We start from the raw sequence: 15,976 nt of genomic DNA, 5'->3' as shown, positions 1-15,976 counted from the left end.
TTGTTTCCACCTGTTGTTTGCTGTCCCCGTGGTCAGCAAGTGAGGTGCAGGTGAACAGGGCAGATACATAAGGTGAGAACTTTTCCGAATTCATCTTTAACTAACAAAAGGCAGCACTGACTGCTTGGAACTGGCCTCTCTATCTGCAGTAGTGCTCTCAGCAGTACTAGATGTCTATGGTAGACAGTTCCTGTGGCGGAGGGTAAACAAAGCTCATTCCAGAATCTATCTGCACTGGTCCCTGAGTTGGCCAGAAGTATTAAAAAGCATTTCCTCCCACCGGGAACTGAACGTCCTTAAATCCCCAGCCCGTACTGGCTTGGAGCTCAGCCAAGAGCTTGGGGGAATAGTAGTAATTTCTAACAGAGCTGGTCTCAGCTGAGTTTTCAATTCCTTGTCCGGTGAAGGATCAAAAAAGGTCTTTTATCACGGAAAGATTTTTCAGTCTGAGGACGCCGTGATTTGAGAAAAGGGGGAGGAAGGGTACTCAGATATGTGCGTCACACCAGCAGGTGCTGGGGCAGGGGTACTACTACTGCTGCTCCTTTTTCACTTGCCGCTCCTGGGTTTTCCACTAAGCCAGTTAAAATTCTGGGATTTTTCCAGAACCTGTATGCTGGAGAAGAAAAATAAAATGCTTAAGAACATAAGAATGGCCGTGCTGGGTCAGACCAGTGGTCTGTCCAGCCCAGTATCCTGTCTCTGGTAGTGGCCAGTGCCAGATGCTTCAGAGAGAATGGACAGATCAGGACTCTTGAGTGATCCACCCGCTGTTGTCCAGTCCCAGCTTCTGCCAGCTGGAGGTTTAGGAACACCTGGAGTACGGTTTTATGTCATGCACTGTCTTGACTAATAGCCAGTGATGGATCTATCCTCCATGACCTTATCTGATTATCTCATTTGATCTGAATATGCAGGATAGAAGTATGGTGTCCACTTAGCCTTTGAGACATATGTGATGGGACCCAAACCATCCCTCTGATGGAAAGGCTAATGAGCATTCCTGCAGTCATGCGGTGCCAGTTAGGCACACTTGCAGAACTTGCTCCATCTGGAGAAGTGGGGCTTAAAATGGTTTGAGTGGCTGCAGAGATGGGGGTTTGTTTTCCCTGGAACAGGGTAGCTGCCAGAGTCTGCTAGCGAGCTCCAGTAACAAGGATGCTCAGCCTGAGGCAGTTGCTAATCTTTTCCTTCAAGCCCCCTCTTTGAGGCAGACAGACACTACAAGCTCGGTATGAGTGAAGGCTCTGGAGGGCTGCATCCAGCCAGTGCCCTGTGGTGGGTACTGGGAAGCATAGCTAAGGGCTAGGAACAAGGGGATTGTAATTTGGGCTCTGAAAGGGTGCTGGGAGTGAGCTGGGCTCCTGCGAGGAACAATAAGATTGCTCAGGAGTTGGGGCAAGAGACTCAAAGATACTATGGCTTGAGCCCGGGCAGAGGGTTGGCTGACTACAACGTGGTTGAACCAGCGTTGCCAATACCTACCATTCATCCTTCTGAAGCATTCCTGACTGTGACATCAAGAGGCACCTTGGAGGATAGGATTTCTGCCAGCATGGCTGCACTGCTGCCTTCCTGGGTTTCCAATTCGCTTTCCTTTTATTTTTTCCCAGCAAGAAATACAGATAGTAAATTGAAGCCAGCACCATGCTGATCCCTGCATGAGAGATTTGTGAAACCTGTAGGGTGTGGTCCGCCAGGGTGTTTCTAAACTGCTGCTTGCATCACAGGGGTCAGACCCTCATGGGTTGGAAGCTAATCAAAGTCGTGACTAGCTCTGCCCTCTCTGGCCCCCACTGATTAACAACTTTCCCTCCCCAGAGAAGCTCAGGGACATCCCCTCTTTACTGTTGCTGTGTCTTTAAGAGGAAGAAGCTGCTTTGTGATGGTGGCTGGCTTTCTTCGTGTGTCTTCAGGGGATGTCGAGGGGCTGCACCCCCACCTTGTATCTTAAGGACCTGCCAGACTGGGCTATAATTTCCCCTTCTCTCTTCTGCCCCCGCCCCCCAATTCCCAGAGTCGTGTGATGCAGGGGTCAAGAAACAACCTGACCCTGTTGTCCCACAGGGCAGCGGGAAAGGAAAAGAGTCCTGCCCCCCCAGAGTGGCTGTTACACTCAGCCCAGAGAGCTACATTGCCCCCTAAGACTTCCTTAGCCACTGGGACTTCCCTGTCTAGTGTGTGGCAACTAAGCAATGACTTAGGGTCCTCGAGGTACCACACTAAGTTTTCTGGGTTGCTGCTGCTTTTCTTGGGGAGCAGCCACTGGAAGAAGGGACTCTTTTCCTCTTCCCATGGCCCTGTGTGTGTGTGTGTGAGATGGGTAGAGGGCAGGGGTTAGTTGTCAAGTCAAATCCTGACCTCTACGCTACAAAACTTAGTAAATCCTAGAGTTTGAAGGGATGACAGGACACTGGCTCTGCCCTGTGGGCCTCTGTCACCCCCTGTACTTACAAGATCAGGGAGTGGTGACCCATCCGAGAGAGGCACTGGGCCCACCAGGCGATGACAATAGGGAGTCAGAGTGTTCTGGGGTTTGTTGAGAGGGAAGCCAGCTGAGGGAGGTTCTTATGGCACATTAGAAACATGTATGATAGTGAGACAGAGCTGGGTGTGCAGATTTTCCTGCTGTGCATGCTCTTGCCACCATGCTGGAGGAGCATCTTGAACCCTGAACACCAGCTTAGTATGGGTAGGTCCGAGATTCAGTATAAATACCTTTGTACAGCTCTAATTATTGTCACTGACATCCACCGTCTGACCATTTCAGATGGGAAGATGATGTGAATTAACTGAGCAGTAATTAGAATCCAGTGGATAGAGTTGAGGATACCACTGTGCCGACTGACCTTATGCTTGCTGATAGGTTCACGTGGAGGGGGGTTTGTTCCTTCTAAAGCCTGCCTTTCTCTCAAGCAAAAGGATCCTTAAAGCTGGAACTTTAGACTGGAGCTGATTTTGCTTTGACAGTTTTATTTTTATTACAGCATAAGGGTCAGGGTTTCTCTTGCCTTATCAAGACGGGCAAAGTTTCTGTAGATTTGACAAGCCCCTATTAATATCTATTTAATAGCATGGTTATCATACAAGGAAATCATTGATAGATAGTTTTAAGCAATATGGAAAACAAGGTTTGTTTGTATAACCGTTACACCTGAATGAACTCAGCGTGTTGGTCTGACTGTCTGATACTAAGAACCTAGGCCTTGGAGACTTCGGGGTGATGAGATAATGGGGTATATCCACTTTTGACTGGAAATGCCAACAGGCAGATCCCAGTGCGACAGCTGATATTTACTGCAAAGGAGACTATAAGGAAAGAAAGTGAAGAGACTATATAATTAGAATCAATAAGGAAAGGTGGCCTCAAATGCACATTTTTGAATGTTCTTTAAAGAAGAACTTTGTAGTCACTAATATAGTCACAATATGGTATGTAATGATATTTTTAAAATAAGCTCTCTGAACTGGCCATTTACAGTTTCTTGTGCCCTATAGAGTTTTGCCTGCCCTGCAGGATGAATTCCATTGAATAATATTGAGTTCCTGTAAAAAGGACTCTCCCTTCCGCAGGACAGGAGGCATTTTAAAAGGGCTGGAATGTAGGAATAAAGACTGATTCATAATGAGGGTTATATTGGGGTCATTATTTAGGTGTGAACCTAATAAATAATATAATTACCATGATATGGTAACGATTGGCATTATTTCACAACACATGAAGATTTAAGATCAACCTGAAATTGACCTGAAAGAGTGGGTTAGGATAACAAGGGAAAGGTTTTTTTGGTTTGTTTTTTATTAAAAGATGGCCTTTGTTTGGGATCTGGATCAAGAAATGCTGGCTGACTGCTGAGATTGGCATAAAATATACCTCTGGACTCCTTATTTCTTTAGCAAGGTGAACATCAGTCTTAGTTCATCGTATTCCAGGCCATCCTTGTATTATTATTCTGCACACAGCTTCCTAAAGGTTAAAGCCTTTCTTTAACCTTAATTAGAAGAACATAATAAAAAGAAAGTGAATATAGAGGCTGGGTGCAGCCATGAATTGTACAGTTTTTTGGAAGATCCACCAAATGGTAGAATCAGTGTCCATATGCTTATTCCCTCACCCTGTGCAGCTGGGTGGATTGTGAACTTCCTTTCCATAGCCTCCATTTCAGACAGTGTCTCTTCTCGCCAACCCGGCATTTATGCTGCTTCACAAATTTAGCCATTTTATTTCCATTAGGAGTAAGCCTCAGGGAGGCAGTGGATGACTGAAAACAGCATCCTTTTATTGGTGGTGTCCATCTCCTCCTCAGGACTAATGTCTCAGCAGTATTGGCCATTCAGGCTCCTTGGTTTCCTGTACATTTCCCTGTGAAATTGTTGTTTACCACTTAAATAATGACTAGCAGTGATGTGCTGTGGGTGAGTGGGGGCTGTCTCTCCTCGGAGCTCATTAAAATCCTCCCACCAAATCGAAGGGAAAGTTGGGGTAATCTCCCTGCCTCTGACAGAGACACTCATTCTGGCTACTGCTAGAGAGACATCCCTGGGTCTCATTCAAGTATCTCTGAAGAGCTAAATTTTCTTTCTTGCTTTTGACTAGATTGAACCTAATAGGCAGGTATTTAAAAAAAAACAAAACAAAACCTGCTGGGAAAGAATTCCTACCATCCCTCTCTGCAAAGTCGACACCTCCACGCCAACGTTAGTTCAGTTTATACAACCTGAACGCTCCTTTACTAGCAACGCACTGTCTATTTTTTTCAGTAACAAAGTATAAACATTTGACCAAAGTGCTGTTTAATGTAAAAATGTGTTTCCTGCTTCCTTTGTTGTGGTTATGAGAACATGTTTTTGTTTAAATGGGGGTAAAAAATGAATGGATTTGTAGTACCTCTCTGCTCCTCGGCAGCAAACGTGGCCCTGGTACACAAAATCTATTGGCAGGCGAAAGTGGGGACAGTTTTCGTGGGTGTGCCTTGTTACAATATTGGCAGTGCATCACTGGCTAGCAGACTGAATTGTGCTGGCCTGTTAACCAAGGCAAAGTGGTACACATAGTAGGAAAACAATGGACAGTATTCAGGTCTTGCCAGGTAGAACATCAGTCAGCAGGTCTGACTCACCTGTTACTGCTAAAAAGCTCAAATTTAACAGATCTTAAAACCTCTAATCTTCAAAATATGAAATTTTATAGATCCTGTTCTTAAAAATGCTCCCTCCTTTCCTGTCTCACCCCTTATGGTTCAGTGATTTGGAGTTTTTTTCTGTTCTCCTCTATTAATTGGTGGGAGGGGAGGGGTATAGTGTGTGTATGATTCAAAAGGAGCCTTTTTAGTCTGAACTTGAGCAAATTATTGGCATACATAAAGAGCAAGCAATTTCCAAACTAATTTCATCAAGTTATCAGAAAAACGCATATTGAGATTTTAAAGGAGCCTGGAGAATTTGGACACCATCCTCCCTTTAAAATTAATTGACCCCCCTAGATTGCTTTGAAAATCTCAACAACAGTACACAAATCTGGAGGTGGTTCATAAAAATAAAGTACCGTGGTGGCCATTTATGAAGTCAGTATTTTCCCACTGCAGTCACTAAAATCCTGCACTTGCTTCCTGTTCTAAGTACAGGATCTACGATACCACAGTGTGATAACTGTTGGTAAACATAGACTTTTGGCACTGTTTGGCTTTGATAACCCTTCTAGTTCAAGTGTGCTGTTAGGTAGACTTTAGTAAGTCATTACGCTCATACTTATTTCACAATAGGTTCTTAAAACTAATGTTAAGCTGGGGACTGGTTTTATTAAGGTTTTATTTATTACCCTGGGTTTCTAAAGGTTTGCGATGTCCAGGGTGTCACTTAAGCTAGCTGGGGGTGACTTTTCAGAAAAAGACACTGTCATGGTTGTTAATATCAGATGAAAGGATCTTTGCAAGGAGTAAGGGCTTGCATTGTGTGGATGGGTGTATGGAATTTGTATTATGAATAACTGTCTCCTTCCTAAAGAACTACAGCCTGACTTTCAAAAGTGCTGAGCCTCCACAAATGGGCATTGTAGATGCTTTGTAAATCAGACCACAAGAGCCCAAGAAGAAGAAAATGCATGTCATGTATTCAGCCAGAGGATGATTTGGGGCCTTCGTTTCTATGACGGATTTCCAAGTAACGAGTCATTTCATTTCTGCAGATATTTGTTCAGCATTGCATTCACCTCCATGCTAATTGACGTTGTACTGAGGCTTTCCTGTAAATGTGTTCTCTGTGATGATGACTAGACCAGAGGTGGGCAAACTACAGCCCGCAGGACTGTCCTGCCCGGTCCTTGAGCTCCTGACCGGGGAGGCTAGCCCCCGGCCCCTCCCCTGGTGTACCCCCTCCCCCGCAGCCTCAGCTCACCGTGCCACCAGCGCTCTGGGCAGCTGGGCTGTGAGCTCCTACCAGGCAGTGCGGTGGCAGGGCTGGCTCTGGCTGGGCGGCGCGGCTGCCAGTCCTGCTGCTCTGAGCGGCATGGTAAGGGGGAGAGAGCAGGGGGGTTGGATAAGGGGCAGGAGGTCCTGGGGGACAGTCAGGGGACAGGGTTGGATTGGGTGAAGGTTCGGGGGGGGGGTGGTGGTCAGGGGATGGGGAACGGGGGGGTTGGATAGGCTTGGGAGTCCCAGGGGGCAGTCAGGGGCGGAGATTCTGTGGAGGGGGTGGTCAGGGGATGGGGAACGGGTGGGTTGGATAGGCATGGGAGTCCCGGGGGCCCTGTCAGGGGGTGGGGGTGTGGATAGAGGTTGGGGCAGACAGGGAGCAGTGGGGGTTGGTTAGAGGGTGGGGTCCCTGGGGGACAGTCAGGGGTGGGGGGTCCCAGGAGGGGGCGGTCAGGGGACAAGGAGCAGGGGTGGGTTGGATGGTTCGGGAGTTCTGAGGGGGGCAGTCAGGGGGCGGAAAGTGGGAGGGGTTGGATGGGGGTGGGGGCCAGGCTGTTTGGGGAGGCACAGCCTTCCCTACCTGGTCCTCCATATAGTTTCGGAACCCTGATGTGGCCCTCAGACCAAAAAGTTTGTCCACCCCTGGACTAGACCCATACACACAAGCAGGATATAAGTCTTGGCCTTCTGCTGTGTCTAGAGAAACGCCCTGTTGTAACTGGGTTTGAGGATAACGGCTAACTCTCCCTTGTAAACCACTGTCTTGCTTTTTAGGTAGTTGCACCATGCCCCCCCCCCCCCCCGCACTTTCTGAGTTCTCTTGTTGCCATAACAATCTCATGGGGTGCAAATGGACTGTTCTGTTTTCTAAGACTCTGCTGCAATTTTGTAGGGGTCTTGGACATGTGATTGATAAGAGCAGGATTTCTAAGGATGGGAAAGTGGACAATGTCATTACAGATAATTTTGCAGGAGTCTTGGGCATGTGATTTCCTTGTCAACACAATAGCTAATAAAGTAAGGGTCACAGTTAACTATAAAAATAGCACTGTACAATGGTGTGTTTGGGGGGTTGTTTTTTAAAAGGGCGCATTACCAAGTGAAAGAATGGGCAGTCTAGAGCAGCGTTGAAATACCCTGCAAGATTATACCCAGGAAATACATATATTTTTAGTACTTGAATATAATATTGTTTGGATCGTTTAAATTCCTGCCAAGATTCAGTGTACATCCAGTCTAATTTTTGCCGCTTTCTGCAGCTGTTCTCAGCCCATAGTTTGATTTGACTAATACCCTTTGTATGGAGTTATTTTGCTGGTGGGTGGGCTTGAACTCCATCAATTTCACCCCTTCCCGCATATAGTATATATGCATGTTTTGTAAATACGGTGATCAATTAATTACTGGTGGACTTTCTGCAATTTTGATCTCTTCCGAAATTGCTCACAAGGCTGCCTACCCCCTTTATTTGTTAAGTCACCCACCACTGTAATATATACCTGTGTGCAGCAGCTACATTGATAATTCAGCCTCTAAAGATCATCAGGTCATACTCTGCTAACGTCTGATCAAGATGATTTGTGTGCCATTACCATCAATCTAGAACTATGAGAAGGTCCTGGTGTTCTCAAACATTTGATGATTAGCTGAATGCTATAACGTTTGTTGCCTGTGTCCCTCCACAGAAAGGTGCTGGCTATCATCTGGATTTGTTTTGGGTGGCTATTCTGATGATTATATGTTCCTTCATGGCCCTGCCCTGGTACGTTGCTGCTACTGTGATCTCCATTGCCCACATCGATAGCTTGAAGATGGAGACCGAGACCTCAGCACCTGGAGAACAGCCCAAGTTTCTGGGAGTGAGGTATGGCAAACCAAAAGTGGCCTTGTTTGCATGCAAAGATCAGTGTATGCTGTAAGTGATCTAGCACCAAACAGGACAAAGGCAGAGACACTCGGGAATAGATGTCAGATTTACAGCACATTTTCAACTCAGCTGAGATTTCCTTAGAACTCTTTTAGTCCTCATTGGTTTTATTCACTTAGAAGTTTGTATTGAGTAGACCCTCTCCAGGGTTGTTTCCTAAAAGGGAAAAAAGTTGTCTTAAAACTTGCGTTTGTGTGGGAGTGAGAGAGAGAGAGACTGAAACTTTTAATAAGTTATATATTGTTTTTCACTGCTTTGGGAGTGAAATACGTAGGCTGAGATTTTTCAAAGCTGACTAGGAGACTTGGCCACAAAACTCCCAGAGGAGTGTGGATAATTTTCCTAGTTAGCTTTGACAGCTGATCTGTAATAAGAGCCAGCTTTCTGAGGATGGGAAAGTGGACAATGTCATCACAGATAATTTTGTAATTGGAAATTAGACAGACAGACATGATCAAATACAGTGGCCAAAAAATTCAAACTTGGGGTGCCTAAAGCAATCAGCTCTACCTAATCGGGTAATTTAATGCAATATTTAGGTACCCAAACTGAGTGGTCTTAAGTGACTTCAGCAGGAGAGCTGTGCATCTGAAATTCAGGCCACTTACTTAAGTGCTTAAATGTGAATTTAGGTACCTAACTTTACATACTCGAAAATGTTTGCCAGTGTATTTTCAGACTTGCTGAGCAACCCTGGCTCCCTCTGAGGGCAATGAGAAGTGCAGATGCTCAGACTTCCACAGAAAGTCAGACCAATAGTGCATGACTTCCTTCTGTACTTGTGCTGACCAGCAGACAGAACTGTGGTTTCCTTCTTAGACGAGGATTCAAAATATGCCACCAACTAATGAGTCCATAGCAAATGATTTATCACTGATATGCATATAAGACAAATTGCCAATCACATACAAAGAATTTAGCCTGCCCATTGATGGCTTGTGACATTACATTTTCAAACATGTTCCCCTAATATTGATTTGTAACATCCTACTGATTTGCCAGTCATGTGTTTGTTATTTAGCTATCTGAGTAAAAATGACACTCTGGGAATAGTCTCAATTTTCAAAGGAGCCAGATTTTCAAAGATGGGTGCAAACTGCTGTACCCACAAATCAGGCACTTGGAGAAACATGCAAATACGTTTTTTTTGCATTAGCAAACAGTGTGCATGTTCAACCTGTGCGCATGATGTTTCTGGCCATACCATTGCCACCCACCTTTGAAAATCTGGCCTGAAAACCTAATCTTTAGAGTCTATGGTTTTTTTGGAGAGTTGAACAGAGAATGAAACCTAGGAGAAAGCAGGAGCTAGTCCGGTAACTGTCTGATTTGGTTTCAGGGAGCAGAGAGTCACTGGAGTCATTGTATTCATTCTCACTGGTGTGTCAGTCTTTATGGCTCCCATCTTGAAGGTAAATATGTTAAATTTCCCCCTTTTCTTTCTTCTTGGGACACTGAAAGATAAAGAAGCTGCCCACACTGCAATAACAGACTGTTCGTATGATAAGACTGTCATCATAGCAGTATGGAAAAGGAGATTAGGGAGAATTATTGATGTAGTTTTATAATTTAGTGAGAGCTTAAAATACATGATTTTTCCTCCTAAAAAGTTTATCTGTAGGTTGATACAGTGTTGCCAAGAAATTTCAAGGTTGTTTTTTTTTGTTTTCTTTTAATATAAGAGTTGCTTTAAATGTTTGTGTGCAGCACTGTTGTTCTACTTCATATGTTTCATGCATCTGCCAGATACATGTGCTCATGCAAAATATACTGCAGACAAACTAGGAGAGCTTGTTGAAGCCATGCTGGAAGCATGGTTGATAGCACAATGTATTTGCTCCATGGAAGACACCAGTTTACAATGAATGTATAGTCAAGAAAAAGAAATTTGAAATTATGTAAGTGTATTTGTACAGCCATTTACATACTGCTTTGCATCACTGGCGTGGGACAAAGAAGTCAGAGTATACCACTGAATCTGGTCCTTGCACCTTGAGTCAATGGGAGGTGAAGGAACGGCAGGATTGTGGTATTGATTATCTCAGCTTGGGGGTGACAAAGAAAGTTTCAGATTGATTCCCTTTCCAAACTTCCCAGAGTGACTTCACTTTATAGTCTTGGAGGAGGCTGCCAGGTGAAGAATGAGGATTGTTTCTTCAGCATGTATCAGAGGGATGGATATGGTGTGAGATGTGCTTTATGCATGCATCCAGGGCATCCACATATCGTATGTACCAGGAAATCAATGAGCATATCCGAAATAAGACAATCCTTTAGTTCATCCTGTTCGTACCGAGGAATCCAATTCTTGTAGTAGATGTTAGTTGCCATGAATAACTTTTCAGTGATCTCACGTATGAGTGTAGAGAATTTTACATTTGGCACCCAGCTCATGGTGTGTGTTTACGACTCAGAGTGCAGACATGACATAGATGATGAAGAGTATAAAGAATTCCTGGCAATCCATAAAGTTCAGCTGCTCTGAGCTAACAGAGCTACTCCATGGGTAAAATTCTGACCCCACTAAAGTCAATGGAGTTTTCTCACTGACTCCAGTAGGTCCTGGATTTAAGCCCATTAGGTCCAGTTGTCAGAGCACGCATCTGGTCCATGCTAGGTTCATAAAACTTGCTTTGCCTTTGAACAGAACAACCAAGAGAACTGAACTTCTAGGCTTTCTCCTCTTAAATCAGTAATATTTCCATCCCTCAGAAATACTGCCCACCTGAGCAGTATGCAAAGTGTGTGCATATGAGGAGGAGGATATAGAAATGCAATTTCTTAATCTCCTTGTTTTTCCTGATAGCCAGCCAGTAGCGTTCCGCCCAGGCACTGATCAGCTCTGCCTCTGACTTCTTTCTTTAAAACTCATTCCCCTTGGGTTTTTGTCAGTTTGCTACAGCATAGATGTTTGCCTGTTTTTCGAGATCGGGGATTTATTTGCATACATATGTTACCATTAATACATCATTAGATCACAGAACAACACTAGGGAAGCTAGTTACACATCTCTGGTGCAGGAACTCTTCCATTTGCATATTAGACTTTTGTGGTGATGATTATTTATTTATAGCATCCAAGATACAGGCAGTAATGGGGAACACGCCCCAGCCCTGCGGATTTAGAGTTTAAAGGCACAATCGAGGGCAATGCAGAACAGTAACATACATTATGCTATAGAAACAGCAGCAGGGGCCATAGTAATTGAATGATGCAACAGATAGGTATTGTAAGGGAGAAGGCAAATGAGAGCTTTACGTATATTAATCAGAGAGCAGTGTCATGGAAAGGCATGAGTGAGCAAAGGGGAAGATGTGACCCTGGGGTGGAGATGAGGGCAGGAATGTGGGGAGGGGCAGGTGGTACCAAGTGCCTTGAAGGGGAAGAGAAGAATCTTATCTTTTTTTTTTAAATAATCAAAACTTTCCTATTCTAGATTTCAGTGGCTGGTTTTACAAGTAGTAAATTCCTCATCATGGTTCTTCTTAACTCTTCTCCTCCTCCCCTCCCCGTCTTTAATTTCATGCTTAGTTTGATGCATTTGGTTGTTACTTTGTGGCCTTTCCCTGCAGAAATCTGTTCCCTTCCCTTGCTGTGCTTTTTTATTTCTAAGCAAGGATTGCTCTGTTCACTGATCTATTTTACACACTTGCCTGAAGGACGCGTATGGGGTAAAGTCTGTGGGATAGAGCTGTATGATTCCCATTAAGGTCAGTAGGAGTTACTTGGCAAAATTCCAAAACCTTTAACAAAACTCAGCAGTGGATTCTGCTCTTGTAAGAACTGCCTCGTGGAATGCCTTGTCAAACCTACACACCTTATGATGCCAACAGTAAACTGAATACTAACAAGCCCAAATTCAATAAAACAGTCAGTGAAATGAATAACTGCAGGTTTGGGGTTTTTTTTATGTCCCTGATTCTTCCACTCAGTAACTGCAGATCTGAGTTCCTGCTAAGAGAATGATAAGCAGTTTCCTATAAATACATTTTTTTTCTTTAGTTGGCCAGCAACAGGTTTGCTTTGAGTCTGTCAGCTAGCAGTCCCTTCCCTTCCCAGAGAATACATTGCCAGCATGAAATCTTCCAGAACTAAAGCACTGTACTTTTCCTACACAACTGGATTAGGTTAAGCATGATACTGTACCTTGACTTCACTGAGGAGTGAGTTACGTGTTTGTTTATCCTGCAACAGTGCAATGATACTCAAATACTTTTTATTTAAAAAAAAAAAGAGAGAGCGAGAGAAACAGCACAGAAAAACTTAAGAGCTGAACTAAGATCTCCACAAACTTTCGACCCATCTTGCTTCAGGAGACATTGTCTTGTCTTATCCCTCGGACGCCGCAGTAATGCAAACAACATAAAGTGAGACATTTTTTTTCTTTCCTACAGCGCACTGTCAGAAGGTTGTGGCAAGCAGGCTGCAGGAAAATCATTTAGCTTTTAAAACGGAATATAAATGAGTCCCACTCAGTGAAGCAAGTGCTGCAAACAAAGCCACAACAAGGATTAATGTACAGCAGAGAGACTTGCAGAAGCTGGTGGGGAAATGAGGCACAGTTGAGAAATGGGCAGCACATCCTCATTAAGGCCTTGATCCTGCACAAACGTATGCATGCTTAACTTCAGGCGCATGCTTAACTTAGGCCCATTGCCGTCAGCACAGCTATTTTTCTTTTCAAAGTTAAATGTGTGCATAAGTGTTTGCAGGATCCAGGCCTGAAGAAGTACTTGTATGCCACTGTGTTTATAACCTAGGAAAGGGTGAGTAATCACGTAGTGGGAATACAATAAAAAGTTCTGTTGTCCTGCTCAAAACTTGTGCATTAAAGATGTTAAAGAAATGCGTCACTCAAAAGAAAAATGGAATGTACTCTTAGTTCAGTGATGAAGTGAGCCGTAGCTCACGAAAGCTTAGGCTCAGATAAATTGGTTAGTCTCTAAGGTGCCAGAAGTCCTCCTTTTTTTTTTTTTTTTGAAGTTCAGAGAGGCATTGGATGTGCAGTGCCTGCCCTGCAGTGGTGGTTGCGAGTCATTACACTGACTGCTTTTCTCACCGCAGGGGGACTGATGCAGGAACTGCTCTTTTGCTTGGTGTCAAAGAAGTTATATTAAGGATTTCAAGCCCATCTTGTATTTGGACCATCATCTGATATTTTGATTAACAACATGTCATGTTTATTACAAATAACTTTGCTGCTCAGCTGAGGGACTCTTTCATTTTTGGCAAGCTGGGCGGTTATTTTGCTGCTGATAAAGGCTTTTTGTCTGCAGTTGGAGTGCCAGATTTAAAAAAAAAAAACAATTTCCCATGCACAGCCATCTGTTGCACAGTGTGGTTCAGTGCTTTGAAACAGCTCCCATCCCATGCTAGGGGGATTGCGTTCAATGGGGGGTGAAGTGATCCCTATGTATCACCTGCCTGGGAAGGGTATTGAGTTTGTACTAATCAATGAATATTTATAAAGCACTTTGAGACCTTTCGATTAAAGGTAGAGCCTGACCAAGCAGCTGGGCTGGGAACTTGGCAGATGCAGGGCAGGTTGAAATAGCCTATATTGCAGGGAGCGGGATAGCTACAAAGGTGGCTCCTCTAGCATTGATCCCTCCAAGCCATGCAGAGGGACCCACTCCCTGTCTGGCTCCCCAGCATCCAGCCTAAACATTACCCATTCCATTGCAAAGGGGCCTGTTGTGTCGGGTGGGCTGGGCTTGCCACTTATGTGAGTGCAAAGTGGTGGTGGTGTTTGGAAGGCAGGTTTGGCAAGTGAGATGATGACTCACAATTGTTAGCCCGTGAGTAGTTATGAATTAACGTGGGTCAAGGATTGGACGAAGAATAAGAGGGTTGGTTCACATCATTATCTAATCTCTGGTTTGGAACTCTTATGAGAACAACCTTTCTTTCCAGAGACTGGCAATATGATGGGAATATAGTCTCTTTCCTTTTGGGAGGCAGCATTTCTGCATTCAGTCTTATTCAAAACCAACAAGTGCAGGGACACAGGCTCATTTTACAACTTTTTAAAAACTTTTAACCTTATTGGAACATGTTTCCCACCCCCTGACTCTGCCTCCTGGTTGGGCCGGCTTCACTTCCCTTCTCTGCTGGGCAGATTTTTGTGTTGTATGAGCCCTGTTCTCTCCCAGTGTAATTACAGTTGCCTTTTAGCTATTTATTTTTAACACAACAAGTGCTCTCCCGTTCACTAAAATACAGTATAAAACTTGCTAATTTCTATGACTTGGCATTACTCATATGCGTATGAAGTTCAGGGTTAGCACAGGATATGAATTCTGTTACTCTCTCTGTACCAACTAGATGATTGATTGAGGTTATTCACTGTAGTTTTTTCACCACTCTTTTCCTTCCCCTAGTTTATTCCTATGCCTGTGCTCTATGGAGTGTTCCTCTACATGGGTGTCGCTTCCCTTAATGGAGTGCAGGTAAGTTCCCATAGCAACCAAACCACTCTGATATTTAAGGGTAGATTCTTTAAAGGACCTTGTCAAGAGGATGGCAATCATTAACCATTGCTCTTGTTTTAACTACTCACCCTTTCCCTCCTCCTCCACCTCATTTTCATTCCAAAGGCTCTTACCAAGGCTTCACAAATATTGTGTTGTAGATGATATCAAATAAAAGCAACCTTTCCACAGGAGAGCACCAAGTTCCGGCCTTCTGAGCCAAGGCAATGCCACAAGAAGCAATTGTAACCTTTTAAGTGTGTTCTCCGAGCGTGATTTAAAACCATCTCTCTGGCCACTTACTGACAAATACTGAGAACAGTGCTTGTTCACTTGCCGTAGTCCTGCTTCTTAGATGGCTCGGGCCTGTAACTGGGCCTGCTGCTTTGCATTAGAGAATCAAGTTAACAGGATTTATTGAGGTGGTATTATTCTCCAGCATGAACTGGTGGGAATAACTGAGCAAAGCCGAATGCCCTTTCTTTGTTATTGAGGAAATGTTACGTAAGGGAGCCTTTCTCCCAGGGCAGCCACTTTAATTGGCATTAGGAAGCTGGAAGTGGTTTTGTTACTTTCTATCACCTGCTAATTGCAAACTTCTTTTCCACTTAGCAGTATTTTAATGGGAAAAGACTACATGTTCTGTGGATGCCATCAGAATTTATTTTAAAAATGGCCCTGTCTTTCACCCCCTAGATTAAGATGAATCTGGTTTCAGAATCAGCCAGAAGTGGGCAAGAGGCCAGTGCTCTGGCAAGGGACAAGCAGTCGATTGTAATATTCACTACCCCTGGTTCTTCCAAGCAGAATTTCTCAGTGCTCTGGCCCAGGTGACCAGTGTGCTACAAAATGTTTGTTTTTCAGCTGTCCAAGGACAACTTCTGAGTGATAGGAAATCCTGGCTGGGGATTCACTCCAACCTGTCTCTTCCAGTAGGGCTAGAGGCACTTCCCCTCTTACCAACTCCTCAGTCTGGTTTGTTTTTGACAGAGTCAGGTCCTCAGCTGCTGGCAATCGATGCCATTCCTATAGAACTATACCCTTTGCACCAGCTAAGGATCTTGCACCGGGGCTCTCATGTTATACACTGTCCAACATTTCCAAACCTAATGTTAGGCACCTAAATCCATATTTAGGCACCTTAATGTAACTGGCTTGACTTGGAGAAG

At 44.3% G+C, this 15,976-nt stretch overlaps 1 protein-coding gene across 8 annotated transcripts in view; it reads left to right on the top strand.

Annotated features, from left to right (window-relative positions):
- SLC4A4 (solute carrier family 4 member 4) overlaps positions 1-15,976 on the top strand; it is a 259,907-nt gene that overhangs the window by 229,623 nt on the left and 14,308 nt on the right. For all 8 annotated transcript variants that reach the window (XM_048846797.2, XM_048846802.2, XM_048846805.2 and 5 more), the window contains 3 exons: positions 8,096-8,274; positions 9,677-9,749; positions 14,718-14,786. In XM_048846797.2, the coding sequence (XP_048702754.1) occupies positions 8,096-8,274; positions 9,677-9,749; positions 14,718-14,786 (321 nt within the window). The remainder of the gene's footprint in view (positions 1-8,095; positions 8,275-9,676; positions 9,750-14,717; positions 14,787-15,976) is intronic.

The sequence above is a fragment of the Caretta caretta genome, chromosome 4 (genome assembly GCF_965140235.1).
Source record: "Caretta caretta isolate rCarCar2 chromosome 4, rCarCar1.hap1, whole genome shotgun sequence".
Lineage (NCBI taxonomy): Eukaryota > Metazoa > Chordata > Testudines > Cheloniidae > Caretta > Caretta caretta.
The sequence above is the reverse complement of the archived record's forward strand: the minus strand, read 5'-3'. Positions and strand labels throughout refer to the sequence as shown.